We start from the raw sequence: 18043 nt of genomic DNA, 5'->3' as shown, positions 1-18043 counted from the left end.
TATACGAACTAGTTAGGTGTATTTGTACTCCATGATTTCAGTTTATCATTTCATTGAGCATCAGATTGAATTCCTGGTGTATCAGTATCGCGAGGTGTTCAGGTCATCAATTACTCGCCCTCAAGAGTGCGGCCGATATTTATGTAACCTTTCAAGCGCAGAGGCAGCGACGTAACTAAGTTCGCCACTCTAGATTCGCCAAAACCTTGATTTCAACTTAAATTAAACAAGCCGGTCCTTGATTCGCCTCGTTCCATCTAGCGAGGAATACTCGATTTTGACTTTGGAACCCAAGCCCTCAAATAGCCGCATTCGGAAGTTAGCTACGCGTATAATACGTACGAAATGTAAGAACTGATCTAATGCGGTTGGTGTTTCCCTGAGTTTTTCACTGATCTTTGAAATCGGAGCTAGTGATTTTTCTCTCTAGTACTTCGACCAGTCGATATACAAACCATTCTTCATTATCAAAAACCAGGCCGGAATATTTGTACTTAAATAGCATCTATAGATCTATTCAATCCCTTACCAGAGCCATTCACCGGACAGACTAGCCAACACTACCAGGAAATCCTATCTTGGCAATTATTAAATACATCGCAATAATGGTAGCATCAAGCCAAAGCCAAAGTCTAAAGATGCCTGCTTCACCACGAGGCAGTATCCATGACGAACAAGAGAACCCTCAGCCGGACCTTCAAAACATAAATAACGACCCTTTTCGTTACATTTCCCTATTACAGAGAGACTTGATCCCACAGAAAGATTATTACGACCAAATTTCCAGAAGTGTGAGAAAAGAAAGTGATTTCGTCGAACCCGGAGCCATTCCCAGAGAAATGAATCGATATATGGGCCAGCACAACTACGAGACACGCGCAAGGTGTACACAACTCCGACGGTTTAATTATGGCCTATCCTGCCTTTGGGGTATAATTATCTTGTTTCTTGGGTACATTTCATTCAGCCCTACCCGAATTCCCCCCGAATTCAGTACGGAAGTTTCACTGCCACCAGAAAAGCATGTAGGCTTTGTCCAGAACCAGCCTCCCGTGCTCCAGGAGCGAGCCACATCTGATCAAGCAAACATCATAATTCCTGCGTACTTTGGTCCTGAGGACACAGCATCCTGGGGGAAGGTTCTAGCGCAAATATCAAAATTTCATAACGCTCTAGGGTTTACAATTATTATTAATCCTTCAAATGGCCCAGGTAGCACCGAAGAAGTCGCACGCTACTCAGCTCTCATCGAATCCCTCGCAAAATACAGTAATGTCAAGATTATCGGTTACATTCATCAATCATGGGGCAATCGGGACATCACGAACGATGTGGATACTTGGATTAGTTATTTCCCCGGAAAGCTAGATGGATTTTTTCTAGACGAGATGCCGTCTGTAAAATCTAACACAAATTTAAGTGCCGTTCAAAGCAGCAATGCCTATATTAAAAAGAAATCCAGTTTTTATTTTCGCGGCAATAAGTCTCCGCTCATTGTTCAGAACCCTGGCACTAAGGTTGACTCTAGTTTCTATAGCTTGCGCTACAATCAAGATGTCACGATCATCTTAGAGAACAAAGACGCTTATCTCACCCAGTGGATCAGCCTCAATCGCGGTTCAGCTAACCAAAGCCCTAGTACTCTAGGCATGATTCTCTTGACAGTCTCCGCCACAGAGATGGAATCTGCTGTCAAAACTATGTTAGGATATTCTAGGTACATTTTCGCTACAGGATACTCTGAAGCACAAGCATATACCAGTATCGCAAGTAATTTCGGTACTTTTGTTAGCGCAGCCTACAAATACGGGGGAATAGGCAGCGCAAATAAAATCACCACAACGGCAATACGGGCAACTACTACAAAAGAGCTCACTGCTCCGAAGTCGAAATCCAAAGCTAAAACGACGAAGAGCACAAAACGAAAATTTCCTACCGCCGCAGCCCGTCGAAAACAAACTTCGTCACAATCATAGCTTCTCTATCCATGTATATCAATATATTCCATCTGAACAAAAGTTTTCAAACAACCCCTTCCTGTTTCCCTATTTGTAAAACAATTGAATAAATTTTTGGCTTTTTCAAAGTTGATCAACAAAGTTGGTCATTCTCTTAAGCTACCTAATTACCGTGAACATCCACACTTCCTATCTTTGGAATTAATATTATATAACCAAATGTCCGCCTCGTGTAACATTCACCCGGTACCCAAATAGCGTTCCGCTGAGTGTTGCTGTGTTGAAATCTCCCAAAATGGAATGTAACTTTGATCTCTCGGATCCCTCACAACCAAGCGTAATCCGACTCCATTCTGTACAATAGTACATACCAACATCTCACCAAGATATCATCCACCAGAACTAAGTCCCCACAGTATCAAACAAGAGATTTACTTCAGAGTACTCCAAGCAAGCTCAACCCCACGTACACGACCTCAACTCCAGCCTCCTCAGCCCAGAACTGCGTTATGACATCAGTGCCGCAACACAACTATTGGGGATATAAATCACCCCCAGGAACTCCGACAGTCTGGAGCTTGACAGAGTCAGGGTCCATTCGGGTTTTATGGGCCCTAGAAGAACTTGTGGAGCAAAATATACTAGAAAGCTACAACTTAAAAGCTTTTCAGCGGAGCAAAACTACACATGCAGCACCGGAGGCCATGAAAGAAGGGTTCCGGTTGGGGAAGTCCCCCATCCTCACGGTCTCACCTGCAAATGCACCCGATGAGCCACCTACATCCTTTGTCGAAGGCCGTCTCATTCTTCAGTTTCTAGCAGATCATTATGCAAAAGGCCTTTGGGACCCAAAGACCCCCCAAGACCAGGCTCGCGATATCTTCTTCCAAGAGTTTGCTGGGACGACAGTGTCCACCCTCACAAGCTTAACTCTTACTATGGATGTGATTCCCGAGGCAACTCCTTGGCCATTGAGACCACTCCTCAAATTATTGTTCGTTCCACTGATGTCGGTGTTTAAAGGCAAACTAGCGGAGCCATTCGAGTTTTTAGAGGATACCCTGTCTGACGAGAAACCTTGGTTTGGTGGGTCGAAACTTGGACTTGCCGACTTCTGTATGATATTCCCGCTTGATGCATGCGTTGTGAGAAAGTATTTTGATGGCACAAAATACCCAAAGGTCAATCGGTGGCATAAGACGGTTCATGAGCTTCCGGCATACCAGCGGGCTGTCAAGAAGATGGGGGAATATAATGGTGTCAAGGCATGATCGGTCGGTTTTAATGGTGTGGTTAAAGAATCGACATGGGAGTAAGACCGGATAATAAGGATCTCAAGGAGACGAGCTAGTCTCCGTAGAAATTCGAAGTCTGGGGCTCTACAAAATACGGACTTTAGCCTCCAAAGCCCAAATTTATTGCATCATGTGTCTCCTCGTGATTTGCGGGGCAGTCATGACCCGCAGACAAGCATACGCCTACGTGGGAAGGGCCTGTCTAGCAGGTTTCATATACGCAATGCAAACTTCAAATATACCGTTTTCCCGACATGGTTCTGCGTGTGAAGATCATGCAGCTAATTGACATTCAATATCACATCCAAGGCGTGTAATTTACTGCAACCTCGTATACACGTGCTTTAGCCGACAAGGCCGTTGCCAAACAACATTTGGTGCCTTGTCACGCCTTTGTCGGCTAATATGACTTGATGAGTCGGTTATTCCTCACTTCTCGATATTTTCTAAATGATTCCAACCCACAATTAAGGTAAACAGCCAGGAATGACCCAAAGCCGCCTCCATGTCGTTTGTTGGCAATTGTGGCTTGCCATGGCCTTCTTCGTTGTGGAAAATCTCGTCGGTTCAATTGACAAGATTCTCGGGCGCAGAACTTAAAACACACCGATGGTACCTGCAGCTCGCTAGGTTCACTGTGCATGGGTGCATGCAGATGTGAGGTATTTAATGTGTGGTTTACTTATGCACGCAGAATCCCCGGGGCTAGCAACTTGTAAATGTTCCAGTCTTACATAGCCGGGCTCCTTGCAACTGAAACCTCAGGGCTCCCGGCGCCGTGTGGGAAACCCTCAGGTCAGCCACGCTTGATTTCCCATGGGCCAGCTATTTGTATATTTAAATTTACCCACATTGGGATATCTGGGGAAGCAGAAGCAATATTGTCCTTCATCATATGGTAGAAACTCCTGCGCGAATATTCGAGTATCTATCCAGCATCTATTTCAACTTCTATGCATGTTTAATCTAGACTTTTTGCTCTTATCACGCCTACAAAACCTGGAAATTATTCTCGTATTTTACATGCATGTGTTGGAGCAAGCTTGCTACCGCTCACATTCCTTCCTAGAACCAATTAATTTCGAAACTTCGCACGTGCACGACCAATACATGTATACAATTAGGCTCTTCATCAACAGGGCATCTGCGTAAAGCTTTTGGTAAAGAAAAAAAACACAGCGATATAGCAATCAGCCATATCTAGTTGCATATGATATATACGATGGCTCGACCCTAGCTTAGATTACAAGAATACGAGGCTTAAAGTTACAAATAATAATTTTTAAGACATGGGGGAACCGATGTTGATGTGTGATAGTCCATTTCAATAAGTATTCAGGCAGGTGTATACTTTGAAATCATATCGTCCCTGTACATGTCCGACACGCCGCTTGCGCGATAATACACCGTTGTCGAGTTAGATAGCGAATCGATCGTCGGCTGTCCTGGATCGAGATGAAATCAAGCTGACAATATTGTAAAAGTATCGGAGGAAGCCGGGCTAATTAACGATAATGCCGTCGGGGTCCACCTTAGAAGCTTGATGGCCTCGTAAACCTGCACAAAAATACCATAATGGAAGGTTGGAAGGCTTGCATATGAACACCACCTGCGTCAAAATTGTTCGACTTGACCCTGGGATAGATATCGAGTACATATGATTTGGTCGAATACAAGCAGGTTCAAGCTTCTGACATACACGTGCCTGTGATACTGCCAGGTCGTTCGACTGCGACATCCACTCGGAGCCTCACGTAAAATCTGAAACCTCGGTTAGGCAGAAGGTTTGACTTCTAATAAGTGGGTCTGATTCGGCAATCACGGGCAATTGCACCTTCCTGTTCTGCTTGGAATATTCCAGAGAACATATTTAGACATGGGGTGTGAGGGGCACAGAGACGTCTCCAGGGAGTATCGGTGTATACGGTCTTCCGAACGGATTGAGGACCAGGTCCGCGTTTGTGTTGCATGTTGGAGTTTGTTCCCGGCAGACCAAAAATTGATCGTTTTACTGGTCGCAGCAAGGATTCGATTTTAATCCGTAATGAGAACTCGAAGACGTCGATAGTCTATTAGCTACTAGGATATATAAATCCCTCATGCCTTGACAGAAGAATCGAATCCAAAAGAAGGCCGGCCGGCCTCGATCTTAGACGATTTCCCCGCCTCTGCTTCGTATATCGCCTCCGAAATATCAACAGGTCAAACCCCGCAAGCGGTGAGCGACATTAGAGTGCAAAAGTTACAAACTAAAAAGAAGAAGAAAAAAAAGAAAGAAAAAAAATTTAAGTGACCTACGCAGGGATCGAACCTGCAATCTCCTGATATCGATTTGAATCGTAGTCAGACGCCTTGCTGTGAGACTGTTAGTGAATGTTCGGACTTAATTGAGCGTGAAGATGATGCTTACCCATTGGGCCAGTAGGCCAGTTGTTATCGCTACTCCAGCTACGCAAGCAGGTCTTCCGAAAGAATACCCAGGTCCGATATCACAGCCGGAGCCTGCTTGTCGGACCCTTCATGGGCACCATGTCGGTATCTCGTAACCAGTCATGCTCGATCCTGGGTTGTAATTTGGTCTTGAACGCGGGGTGCCAATTTACAGAATGCATGTGTATTTCAGCCCCGCCCAATCTCCTCGCAAATCAAACAGACCTGGATAAAAGGGTTTGCAGGGCCTTTTTTTTGAGAAAGAGAGAAGAAAAAAAAATCAAGGAAAAGAAGAAGGAGTCTTTGTCTGAAGCCATATATAGGAAATGCATATGCATTGATGGCATGATGCGAAGTCTCGGTTGTAGGCGAGCGTGGCTAACGTTATATGGTTGTAAACTTAATATGCTGCTTGTTATAAGACATGAACCTATAGATACACCTTCAATTGAGGCCTGCGATACCGAGCGATCGCGATAGGCGAATATCGCTATCAAATACAACTTTTCAGTGGGACGGGCTTCATAATACTTTCACTGAAGCCCGAGATAGTGGTTGGTGTTCGGCAGAGTGTTTCAAAGCTTAAGCGGGTGTAATGGCTTCCGAAAAAGGTCGTTGAGAACGGCGAACCGTTGTCGAGCTTTTAGCGCCTCTGGAACAGTCCCGTGCAAGGGCCCACCCTTCTTCTCCCAACATCAGCAGCGGACTAATGCACGAAAATGCACAGACGGGACAGCGGACCAGTGACACCTACCGTCACTACACCACCGAGGCAGTTGTCATGTTTTTTACTGGGCCAAAAGAATATGGTTGAAGGGGAATGCTGAGTCTCCCACATTTCGATTCAACTAAATATTGTACACAAGCGACGACGCAATTGCGCGCAAGTACAGGCTAACAAAGAAAATTATCTTGTACAAAACTATGTAAGGAAATCGGATAATGAACGACAGAGAAGTAAGGAAATTTTGGAGTCCGATAGGTACCTGTGAAACAAAAGAAAAGGAAGCAATTGATCGTCAGGGTCATCAAGACTGAACCAGAGAGGATAAGTTGATATGATGGTACACTTTTTTTTTTTTTCTGGTGGAGCGAATGAGAAAGAAAAGAACTTTTGTATGTTGATTAAGCCCCCACGCAGTCCGAAAACCCAAAGAAATGCCACCGCAATGTATATGTCAAGGAAAAAAATCAAAAATCAAAAATCAAAAATCAAAAAAAAAAAATATCTAAGAACTATACAGAAAGCCTCCAAAATATGAACACCGGGGAACGCCCAATAAGCCCAATGTAGTGGTATCCCAAGAAGCAAAAAGCCGAGTTATGCATGCAAATCAAACCGTAGTAACAAAAGAAAATATAGGAAACAAGACAATTGAGCGAGAGACAGACTGTAAGCGAGTGCGGATACTTGGAATATTTAGAAGAAGTTGAATGGTACCTCATCGTTGACAATATGGACACCAGACCCAAGCTGGGTCTTAAGGTCAAAGAATAGGCCATCTTGAGTTTGCGAAAGGAAATAAGGACCCTCTGTAGAATTGTGGCTAGAGTGAGAAGGCGTAGATGCCATTTCCGAAAGATCTGAAGGATATCCTTCAATGTCTGAAACAAGTGTTGTACATGTTGCATTCGAGGCGGCACGTGAACGTCCGCTATAACGTGCGGGAGGGATTGCAACCTCACGTGGTGGGGCAGAATGCATCCGCTGGAAAGATGGGTGTTGGATTTCGTCCTCCTCATCAAGCGTAACGATACCGTTATCAAGATTCGAGAAACCACGAAGCGACGAATTGCGATAGTGTTTCCTACCAGCCTTAAGATTGGGCAAGCTTGCGCAAGTTGAAAGGGTCCTGCTATGACTAGCTCCGTTGCGAGTTTTTGAGAGTTGGCGCTGGTGGCCGAAAGCATTGTATTGGCGGTCGGCATGGTCAAATATGCCGAATCCACCATCTGCGATGCCAATCTCAGGAGAGCGTGGGGTAGCTTCCTCCTCCGGAGCAGCGAGGAAAGACTTTCCTTCATCGGAATGTCTCTTCGCCGCCAAGCTGGCAAGGTTGACGGTAGAGGGTGATGCAGAGACTGGGGCCGACTTGCTGCCCAAATTGTTATCCGCCTCTTCCTCTTCCTCGATGCCTTCAAGATCGTCGACCCATTCATCAAACCCATTATTATCATACGTCCAGTCAATATCGGCTTCCCAGCTTTGGATTTCTGCCTGAGCATCACCGAGAATCGAGACACGCCGACTTAGTCGCTTAGACATCCTCTTCGACGATCTCTTAGGTGCTGTTTGTTCTTTTGGGGCATCCGCATCTCCTGCTGCTCCAAACCCCAGTGTACCCGAGCTTGAGCTTGATGGGCGTAGTGGAGATAGGGGTGGGAGTAAGTGATTGTTGATAACAATGTTTGGCTGAAGTCCCACTGTTTTAAGTGAAAGAACTTTCGAAGATGTGATGGGTGGTGATGGAAAGGCACCGAGCACGTCGTCCTCAACCTCTTGATCTAGCAAACTAGACTCCTCGGGAATTGAACCCACTGTCCTTGATAAAACTGCAAGATCATCTTGAAGGAAGATGACTGAATCCCGGCCTTCACTTTCAAGGATAGGGATATCATCGTCTATAGAAGGCAAAGGACCGGTAAATGCCGTTCGCGAGGAACTTCGCGGGGGCGGAGCTAGGTATGAGGGGAATGAATTATTTAAGCTTTCAGCCGACTTGGACTCCATACTAAGATCCGCAATAGACTCGACAGGGGAATAGACACTATCAATCGAAGGGGATGGCATTGGCAGCCCACTTGTTCGGAGAGATCCGCTTAAGCTCTGCATATGTCTTACACCCCTTGCTGTCAACGGTGTCAATGGGACAACTGGAGTCCTTGGTGCCCTAGATTCCCTAACCATAGAATTCCATTGTATCGGAAGAACATCCTCGGGTGTATCTTCGAATTGAGCGGTCTGTCTGGTTTCCATGTGGGAAAGGTGTCGGAAGTTGAAGGGATTGCTGATCGGCTTGCCATTGCAGAATTTTCTAGAGTCAGGGCTCATTGCTTCGGACAGGTTAGCCCAAAATCCCAATTGAACTTTCATGTAACTGCAACTCACCTTGGCTTCTGCTTAATAAGTCTGGCACGCTATGTGTGCGAAGTAACTTAGGAGGGGCGCGAGGTTGGCTGCCCGGTTGTCGGATCTCATGTTCTTCGAGAGGCCCAAGGCTCAGACTAAGCTGCGAGTTTTTTCGCATTCGATGAGCTTTAATTCTGGTTGATAACGACGATAACCCCGTCGAGTCTCGATTGTCTGTGATAGTCCTTTCACTTAAACGACTTGATGATGTCGACCTTGGCACAAGCGACTCATATGTCTCTTGTGAAGTCATCTTGTTGAACAACGACGACCCTCTCTTCCTCAACGGTGGTCGTTTATCCATCTTCGCTTTCGAAGGTACTGGTGAATGTTGCAAGCTTCGAAGAGCGTCCGTGACTGCCGCACTATACCGACGTTTGTCCGCTATATGAGATGTATAATATTGGGATTCTAAATTTCCTGGACGAGAGTCGTTTGAGACGCTATTGCTGCGTGCTACCTGGCGGCCAGCCTCTTTTATCTTGGACAGCATTGTTATTATATATTCTAACCCAGCGCGGTGTGGGAGTATTTTTTCTCCACCACTCCGCTAGTGTTGTAGCCCAAAGGCTCTTCCTGAACGACAGCCCTTTAATTCTGGTTAGGGAGGTGCCTGTTCGAATTTGGTCGTGCAACGAGCACACGTTCGTTTTTCTTAGCCCAGGCTGTTTGCCCTGGTCCTTGTTCAAAGACCCTGGTTGCTTTGCACCGTAAATATCCTGGGCTCTAAGCCAAGTTAGTAAACCTGTCCCTCGGGAACAACCACAAGGATAAAAAAGCAAAACTGCATGAGCCCTGCCGTCCCCGGCGGCAGGGAGGAAAGGAAAAACTCATTCCAAAGGAAAAGCAAAGGCGGCATATCCCACCCGGGTGTTCCTTTGCATTGGTCAAAAAGAAAAATGTGGTGATCACTTGTGTGATCCACGAAACTGGCACCTTCAGAAAAGACAACCCTCGTAACAAATATACCAGCTCTTCGAATTGCAATACTTTCATAGCCAGGGAGGAAACAAAAAAAAAAAAGGTTCGTCATCAAAAGTCAAGATTGAAAACTTCACTTACATAGTACAGAAATCAGAAGTATATTACAAAGGAGACACGCGTTGCTTGAGGCAGCACCGGGAAAATGTGTTCCAACAATTAGTGGCGTCCAAGATGGCCAGACCGGGGTGTCCCTTCTCGAAAGTTCTGAGCAGTCCGGTTCTCAAAGAGTGGGAAATCTATTTCCAGACCAAAAGCCTCTCTGCGGCCGGAAAACTTTTTTGAATTGCGTTGCGATGAAGCTGACCTGGTTCAGAGTGGAATTTGGGAAAGACTCTACCGTAGTTGGCAGGCGACAATGTCAACGTGAAAGAAGCTTCCTGTCTTTATACTGAGACAGGTTGGAATTGCGTAACTGGACAGGCAGGACTATATATCTTGGGTGTGTATCCTGTATTCGGGGCTTCCAAAATCACCATCCGGTGGCGATTGAATGGAAATAATAAATACAGCCTGTCAACTAAGCGTCAAGTCAGCGAACGGCAGTTCTGTGCATAATCCATACATGCATCTATCTTCCTCATTCTATCCTCAAGGGTCTCTTACGTTTACAACTTCTCACCCCAGATACCCAACTTACTGGGAAGATTGTGGTAAGCTTCGATTTATCCAGGACCCCCGCTTAACTGAGTTATTATCTCTTCAAGAACTGTATCAACGTTGTCCAGACTGCAAAGAAAGAGGAAAGCGAGCGAACGAAAAAAAAAAAAGAAAATCCTTGGACTCCAGAAGATTCAAAATTCATCCAGCTACCGATTTCTCGTTCTGACCTTGTCCCCCTCCTGCGATACCGAATTTCAGGATTCGATTCCGGCAAGTGGGATAGCCACCAATTGCATATGGCTCCCACGTTTTTTTTTTTTTGGAGCCGTCCGTTATCTTCGATTGGATTTAAAAGGCAAGTGCTTGATGCAACTGGTCGGCGATCTAGATCCAAAGATAGCGTTGGGTTTGGTATCAGTCTATCAGACGGTCTGTCTGCTAGCATCAAATAGAGATTTGTTACTAACAACCAGTACCTGATTTACTGACGAGCCTACTGATAACGGGGAACACAGTCGTCCTGTTTAGCTTGCAGGTAGTGTCGCTTAATCTGTGCGTTTCGAAGCTTCTGTCGCCTGCAGGTTTAGAATCCGAGCCTATAGGTGAGCGCTAGTTTGGAATTCGGTCACACAGTTCGAATAGTCGGACGTCAGCGGTTTCAGAGAAAAGGTCGAGTCTAGCTCCAGACTTGTAGCGTAAGTAGCGATGAATTGAATCCGGGGAAGTATAAATGTCGTAGAATCCTGCAACGAACGAAAAAAAAGACAAAAAACGTGTATTTTAAGAATCAAAAAACCAAGCAGAACTTTCAGAGTCCGGGATTTTCACGAAAAGTGCTTGTCTTCCACTTATAGGGCAACAAGCACAGACACCTCAAAAACGGTGAGAAAAAATCTCCTACATTACGCAAAACTTACAGGTGATGGTCGTTGGAGTTACTCAAACACTAGTCACCTTACTGCACAATTCCGACCTTGAAAAGTCAACATGAGGGGTGAAAGGCAGCCATCCTACTGGCAGAACCCGAAGACGAAGCACAGTTGACATGGGGCGAACCTCCCTTTACCCTCGGCTCGGTACTCCTTCGAGAATGCCGGGCCCCTGAACCTTGTCCCCTTTTTAATCCGCCGCAGGCTCAGGCACAATGCATTTGAAACTCGCTTCACAAATCCCATTTTCTGGGGAGCAGCACGGTGACGACGTCCACCTTGTCACCCAAAAAAACCGCCTCAACTTGCATATCCTAACTGTTGGGGCTCCATAAAAATCTGAAATTTTTTTTTTTATTGATCCACTTTTCTATCCACGTCAATGCGTGACTTTTGAATTCAACGATACAGGTTCTAGGGAATCGCTGCTAGCATCGAGACCAACTCGGGGGAGTCATATCGTATACAAGCTATATTATGTTTGTTGGGTCAATCATGCATTATTAAGGTCGGTGGGACCCGAAGCACTGCAAACGATATTGACGACCGTTCACCGTGCCACATACGAAAATTAAACGGCAATCCAAATCCGACGAAGTTACACTATGCAACAACTTCGGAGCTATTCTTATTCTTATATAGACGATTTGAACAAACGCTATCGTAGCACAAATCAGTAAGTGCTAACTTTCCAATGTTGTATTGGGGGGTTTAACCCGATTTTTTTTTTTTTTTTTTGAATCGCGTCCAACCGAGATATTCGAACCTGGGCAAAAGGACGGCTGCAAGTACATACTCTCGAACAAATATTCGCAAGGCAGATGGCGAACTTTATTAGCCTATATATACTTGAGACAAGAGATTTGAGAGCCTGAGGAGATTAAGAGATCTCATGTCATATCGAAACTCCCCAAAACCAGGCGCTCATCAATCAACACAATGTTGCATTACAACATGCAAGATCTGTTTTGAAATACTGAAATTTTAGATGTGAACTCGTGATCCCAATTTCATCTGATCCTAATAGCCAGCGCTAACTCATGTCGCGTCGACTCACTCGGTTTGCGGGAAAATACAGTCTGGCCAGCTGGATGTACGGGTACTCTGTACGCTCGACGTGCATACAACCTGTCGGGTTGACTTCAATGCTGAAACGCGGGGCTTCTGCTTTGACTCGATCTGCCCTAAGGCACGAACCCAATTCTTCCCCAGAACATATATATCTCCCAGCGGGACTTTACATTTTTTGCTAGCCGAAAGATATAAGAACTGATCCGATTGGAGCTATTTTATTCGTTCCGTCTTGTCACAAGCCTTTTATACCCAATCATGGGGAAGCTTCGCAGTATAAAACCATTGTGATATAGGGACCCTCAGAATTGCAAACCCTCATGAGTTCTAGATTTTATCCAGGAAGCGAATAGACGAGGAATGCTTAATTTCAAATTCATGTGAACTGATTCCGATCACATTCCAACGAAGATGCATGATTAACCGCTCTATGAGCTCTCCTCTCCCATCCTTCAGATCCCGTGATTTGAACCGTGCCTCTACAGCACGATCAAGCCGCTCTTTTTCCGAATCTCAAACACAAACCCACCAATATACGAATCACTTCACAAGAGAAAAAAGGCCTCTCTCTCCACATTGCCTCACAAGGGTCATCCATAAGGCTACGCTAATGTAAGACTCCTCTCAAAAATGTCTCTTTCACAAACGGGTTCGATCCCAGTTCTCAGAAACTTCTTTGGGGACCTCGTTTCGGCCTTGACCCCTTCCCGTGCTGCCTCGTCTCCGTGGATCCACATTCGTTGTATCAACAGAAACGGCTCACCAGAGGCCTTTGGCAAAAGTCCCGTTTAGGTTCAATTAGCTTAAGCGGCAATTCGCTCGGTCTAACCAGAGGCGTCAGGATGACACCAGAAGACTAGCACCTTTTGCATTTACTGCTCGTGTGCAATGAAAATCACGAGCCGGGTTCCTTGCATTGTTCGAACCAATCTTGGCATCACAAAAAGCTTGACATGGACAGGGCAAGTTGCGATGATGATGCTGTGTCAACTTCTCTTAAGATCTTCAGTTACCATCAATAAGGGGCTAGATAACAAAATAGTCTTTGGAGAGTTCATGAAATTGAGATACTATCATCCTCGCCCTTGATCAATTGAGCAATTGAGTGAAAGTTGCCGGATATTCGTTATCGTAAGCCATGTCCTAGCCCAGCACCGAAACCCCACAAAGTCGCCATGACAGAACTTGACTTCACGAGCTTTCGCTAACGCTTACCTCCCCTGGAACGACACATGCACTGACTTCAGGAGCATGAGCATCAAAAAGGCTCTCTGCACGGTTCCAACCTCACAGAAAGAGAAAAAAAACGCCTTGATCAGACGACCCCCGCGTCCGCTCTTTCGTGGGGAGTGTTAAGTTTACGAAATCGCCCGTTAAGTGAAATGCCAACTTAGGAAAAGGGCAGCTGTGGAAAAGTGGAATCACGTTTTCCGTGGGGTGGTCCGTGATCAGTGATAAGCGCCTTCCTGAGGACATTCGCGGAGGGAAACCCCCAGCCTGCTGCGCTAGGAAACCCAAAAGCATCAACCCTTGGGGGAGAAGGAGAACGTGGAGGCACCCATACACACGGAATACAGATAATGCACTGCATGTTTAAATTGATATTTCGTTTAAAATGGCTTTTTCTTACATCGCCGATGATAGATTAACGAAAACTAGGACCCTTCTACTAAATTTTCGGTGACTGGATCGGGTCGGGTCAGATCACGGCCTGCAGCTAATCCTCCTACAGCTATCAGCGAAATTTCGGAAACCTCAAGTTCAAGCCTCGAATCGATGTTCGGGGGGTGGTCTAAGATATATTAATCGGCATAGCCCCGTAGACCCCGGGAATTTATACCGGTATACGGAGTATGTGATTGCAGGAACCCAGCGTCCCTGATTGATCGGCATTGCTAAGGTTTGCTCTTGATGTAATGGTAGTACTAGTCGTGGCACCGAAGCGCTACTCTAATGTATTTCCTCATTTCACAAGATCCATCCTGACACGACCAGTAATATCATCTTCAAAAGTCTATCTCGTTGCAGCCTCCATGCAACCAAAGCGAGAGCGAATGAATGGCTTACCACAAAGGAAATGGTGCTTGCGTATTTTCGTTATTTTATTAACCTTCAGCCGCCGCAAGAACCAATGTTTGTGTATGTTAGAGCCGTGTTTGCAAGAGAGGAGAGAGAGAAAAAAATCGACAGGGGTTCGATCTGACCTAATAGAGCCCTCTCAGGTTTTCAAGCTTCGAGCCATCCATTGGCCTACCTATGGGCACGCCAGTACTTCAAAAAAGTGGGTTCCTCGGCTGCGGATCCTCATCCGCCTGCAGTCGATGATTCCATTCGATCGGAAGAACCCTATGGATACTGCCGTACCACGGTGAGGTAGAGAGAGGAAGAAGAGAGAAACCAGCTTCCAAGTTTCTCTCTCTCACTCTCGCCTCTCAGTGTCGTATTGAAGAAGGTGAACGGAGAGATTCGAGCGTATTCGCGAAAGGAGTGATTCAGAAAAACTTTCGTCAAAAGTTACCCAAGATCGACGTGTCCCAAAGGCCCAACTTCTCAAAGGCTTTCGGGTCACTGAATCCGAAGTGCTCGCATTTCACGCTCCAATATGCCCACCGGCGCCTGAAATGCCAAAACCATGCCAAACCCATGCAGGGACCATCTATTGCCAGATGCATATTATAACTCCCATCTCGCCAACATTAATATGGCCGCAACGCGTGAAACCCCGAAATTCGATAAACCTGTTTATCCAGAGACTTCCCCAAAACAGCAGCCGGGCCACCAAAAACATTCCGACCGCAGCCAAAACATAAGCAGCCCTAGGCCCTGTCAATTGGCAATTAATAACCTTCCTAGTTAATCTTTGACGTCAAAATTAAACAACTAAACTAAAAAAAAAATCTTGGGATTTCTATATTTATCATTTAATCTCAAGAAGAAGAAGCTCGGTCGGTCAATGTAAACGAGGAAGTTAACGCAATTTCGGTATCATCATTCGATGTCAATGCTCAAAACACTCAGCAAGGATCGGGAAATATCGAAAAGGTCATCTCGAGGCAAATAAAATTTTACTATGTAAAAGTTCATGACAGCCTCATATGATTGATAAACGGAAACACTTCTTAACGAGAGTCAATCTACTAAAATTTCGTCTCACAACTTCCCGTCGAACCTGCAGATTGTTTCGATTCTCAACTAGTTAACCCATATCTTGGTCTGTTTATGCATTCTAAGACAAACCGGACCTAACCCCGGCCGGCTCAAGATCTTACATACAGCTCATCTGCATATATTGCCTACTATATACCAGCGGAAAGACCCAGCGCAATCGACCAGCATGATATGTCTCGGTATCGTCATTAGACAACCTGTATAGCATAGTCGAAGTAACCTAACAAGCCCCACGACGGGCCCTAACTAAAAATCACGAGATCCTTTCCTACAAGGCAAGGCCCAACATTCTAGTTTCACCACAGGGCACAAGACCCTCCCCTGCCCGGGAAGATAGGAAGCTGCATAAAAAAACATCCTCTACGGGACCCTAGGATACGATCCACGTAACCATGAATACTCCTAAACTACTTACCAGGGCCTTAAAAGTCTTCCGTACCAGCCAACTATATCGTTTATAGAACATATCTATTCTCTCATTTTTGTAACCGTTCTGACAAGCCTTATAAGGAAATACCTTCCAGTGAGTTCCAAGGACTGAAAACCCTTTCATATGTGATATCATGCAGCAAACCCCTACAAAATTTCCTGCTGTACTATGTACTATGTAAGCCGTCTATACTATAAAAAGTCGTGATCACTGATTGCAACGGTTCCCCATGCGTCTTTATATCCGTTCAAATCCTAGTTTCCCTGTATCACAACATAATGCACGCCAGACCCCAGAGTCACACAGAGCACCCAAAACCCGACTCCTTCGTCGAACACAATATGCATCGATGTTTTCAGCCGTAAAAAAAAATTGAAGAAATTTAAATATCGGAATCACATACGTATACAAGGGCGTCTACTGTCCCTTATCCATTGGATATACACAGAGTGCACGACGGACTTATGCGCTTTACCACGAAATTACGGACAACCTATGAACATTCAAATTTCGTTTCTGTAGTATCTCAGCCACAAACCGAAGAGAGCACAGTACTAGCATCCCAAGCAAGAATCCAACAATCTGGCGCTTTATCAAGTGATGCAGATTAATCAATGTTCTGCACTGCAACTCACCAACTTCCTCCAAGCGACGCTGCGTAACCACATATCAAAATTTTCCAGCACGTATGAACGAAAACCCAGTCCTCCAAGCCGGACGTTTTTACGAATCGGGTGTAAAGAATTACGAACAGTAAAAATTATATATTTCCGGTAAGGCTGGTATATTTTATTCGCCTTTCGTGGTCTATTTGCCTTATTTCTCCTGTTGAAGCTAGTTGTGGTGATACGTTACTCTGTTTGTGCAATTGTGGATATGAATAGGCAGCCCTCTGAGCTCGCTCGCGTGAATATAATTCCGAAAAGAAAACTTTGTGTCTAGGTTCAGTTCTATCGGTTTGGGGGCAGGGGGCCACGCACAAAAACCCCGCGTGCGCAACATCTCTCATGCCGTCTTTCCGTAGAGAATATACGGGGAAGGAAAATTTACGTTTTTCCTTTTTTGACTCGACAAAACGGCATCTCTTGGCTGGGCGGCTGTGAAAAAAAAGTTGATGCCGTCGGCTGGAACCCTGCACTGCGGAGGTCGACAATCGACGTCGACACGGCACGGAGTTTATAACACATCAACTTCTCTTAAATTTTGCAACATACTTTCTGAATCCGAAGGCGCTTTCGTTGGGCAGTTCTGGTAGATGACTAGAGAGATTCCGTCCCTCGGTATGCTCGGGGACTTTACTCTAAGTTTTATAGACACGATTCAGTCTAACATCCAGGAAGCCAACTAGGGTAGTTAGACGGTGAATTTGATATCGACTGGTATCATGGATACCTGGATTCGATTGATATTACTCCAAGGGCCCTAGTACTCGGGAAGTGGTTTGTATACTGTCTAAGGTATGGTAATATGAATTTTTAGGATTGTGCATTTTTATACTGTTCTGTCAGGTCGATGTAATTATATGAATTCCTGAATCCCGGTATTAGTTTACCGGTGACTAGGTTAATTGTCTACGATCACGTCTGAGACCCGGTAACATTTTCTAGGATCATACAATTCAATAACGTAAAGCAATCGTAATTGTGTGATTTCATCGCATCGCGAAAACCTCAAATCGCTCAATCGCACTCTAACGGATTATAAACATCGAAATCACCAGTATGCATCGATGCCGCGACCACAAAGAACCCTAGCCCTATATACCTCGCCGCAGGTAGAATTTAAACCCAAGGACATGGTTCGCGGTCCGAGAACATTCAGAGCCTCGACCCCAAGCATGCGAGCCGAAGATCGATTCCAAGCGGATAGATATCTCGCATGTATGTATTCAGAATGGGCTTTATCAGCCAAGCATGCCATTGACGCTTCAGGACAACCAGCCATCTGATTTATACAATTTTATGACCGATCAAAAAATAAAATCCCAAAGCCTAATCGATAAACGGGAGGGATAAAGTCGATAGCGGGGTACTCTTTCGTACTAAAGC

The 18043-nt window shown here is 45.3% G+C and overlaps 3 protein-coding genes across 3 annotated transcripts; 2 read left to right on the top strand and 1 right to left on the bottom strand.

The window, feature by feature from the left end:
• Positions 1 to 638: 638 nt before the first annotated feature.
• On the top strand, positions 639 to 1976 carry AOL_s00079g492 (uncharacterized protein; the record flags this gene model as incomplete). The annotated part of the gene is made up of 1 exon (XM_011124367.1): positions 639 to 1976. One exon carries the CDS (start codon positions 639 to 641, stop codon positions 1974 to 1976), a length of 1338 nt encoding a protein of 445 aa, XP_011122669.1.
• Positions 1977 to 2253: 277 nt separating this feature from the next.
• Positions 2254 to 3229, top strand: AOL_s00079g491 (uncharacterized protein; the record flags this gene model as incomplete). Its single annotated transcript, XM_011124366.1, has 2 exons — positions 2254 to 2295; positions 2375 to 3229. 2 exons carry the CDS (start codon positions 2254 to 2256, stop codon positions 3227 to 3229), a joined length of 897 nt encoding a protein of 298 aa, XP_011122668.1.
• A 3874-nt stretch (positions 3230 to 7103) lies between these two features.
• AOL_s00079g490 (uncharacterized protein) lies at positions 7104 to 9306 on the bottom strand (the record flags this gene model as incomplete). The annotated part of the gene is made up of 2 exons (XM_011124365.1): positions 7104 to 8737; positions 8793 to 9306. The coding sequence occupies 2 exons, from the start codon at positions 9304 to 9306 to the stop codon at positions 7104 to 7106; spliced, it is 2148 nt and encodes a 715-aa protein (XP_011122667.1).
• Between the last annotated feature and the right edge of the window lie 8737 nt (positions 9307 to 18043).

This window comes from Orbilia oligospora (assembly GCF_000225545.1).
Source record: "Orbilia oligospora ATCC 24927 unplaced genomic scaffold scaffold00079, whole genome shotgun sequence".
NCBI lineage: Eukaryota > Fungi > Ascomycota > Orbiliomycetes > Orbiliales > Orbiliaceae > Orbilia > Orbilia oligospora.
Note: the sequence above shows the minus strand (reverse complement) of the source record. Positions and strands in the feature narration are given on the sequence as shown.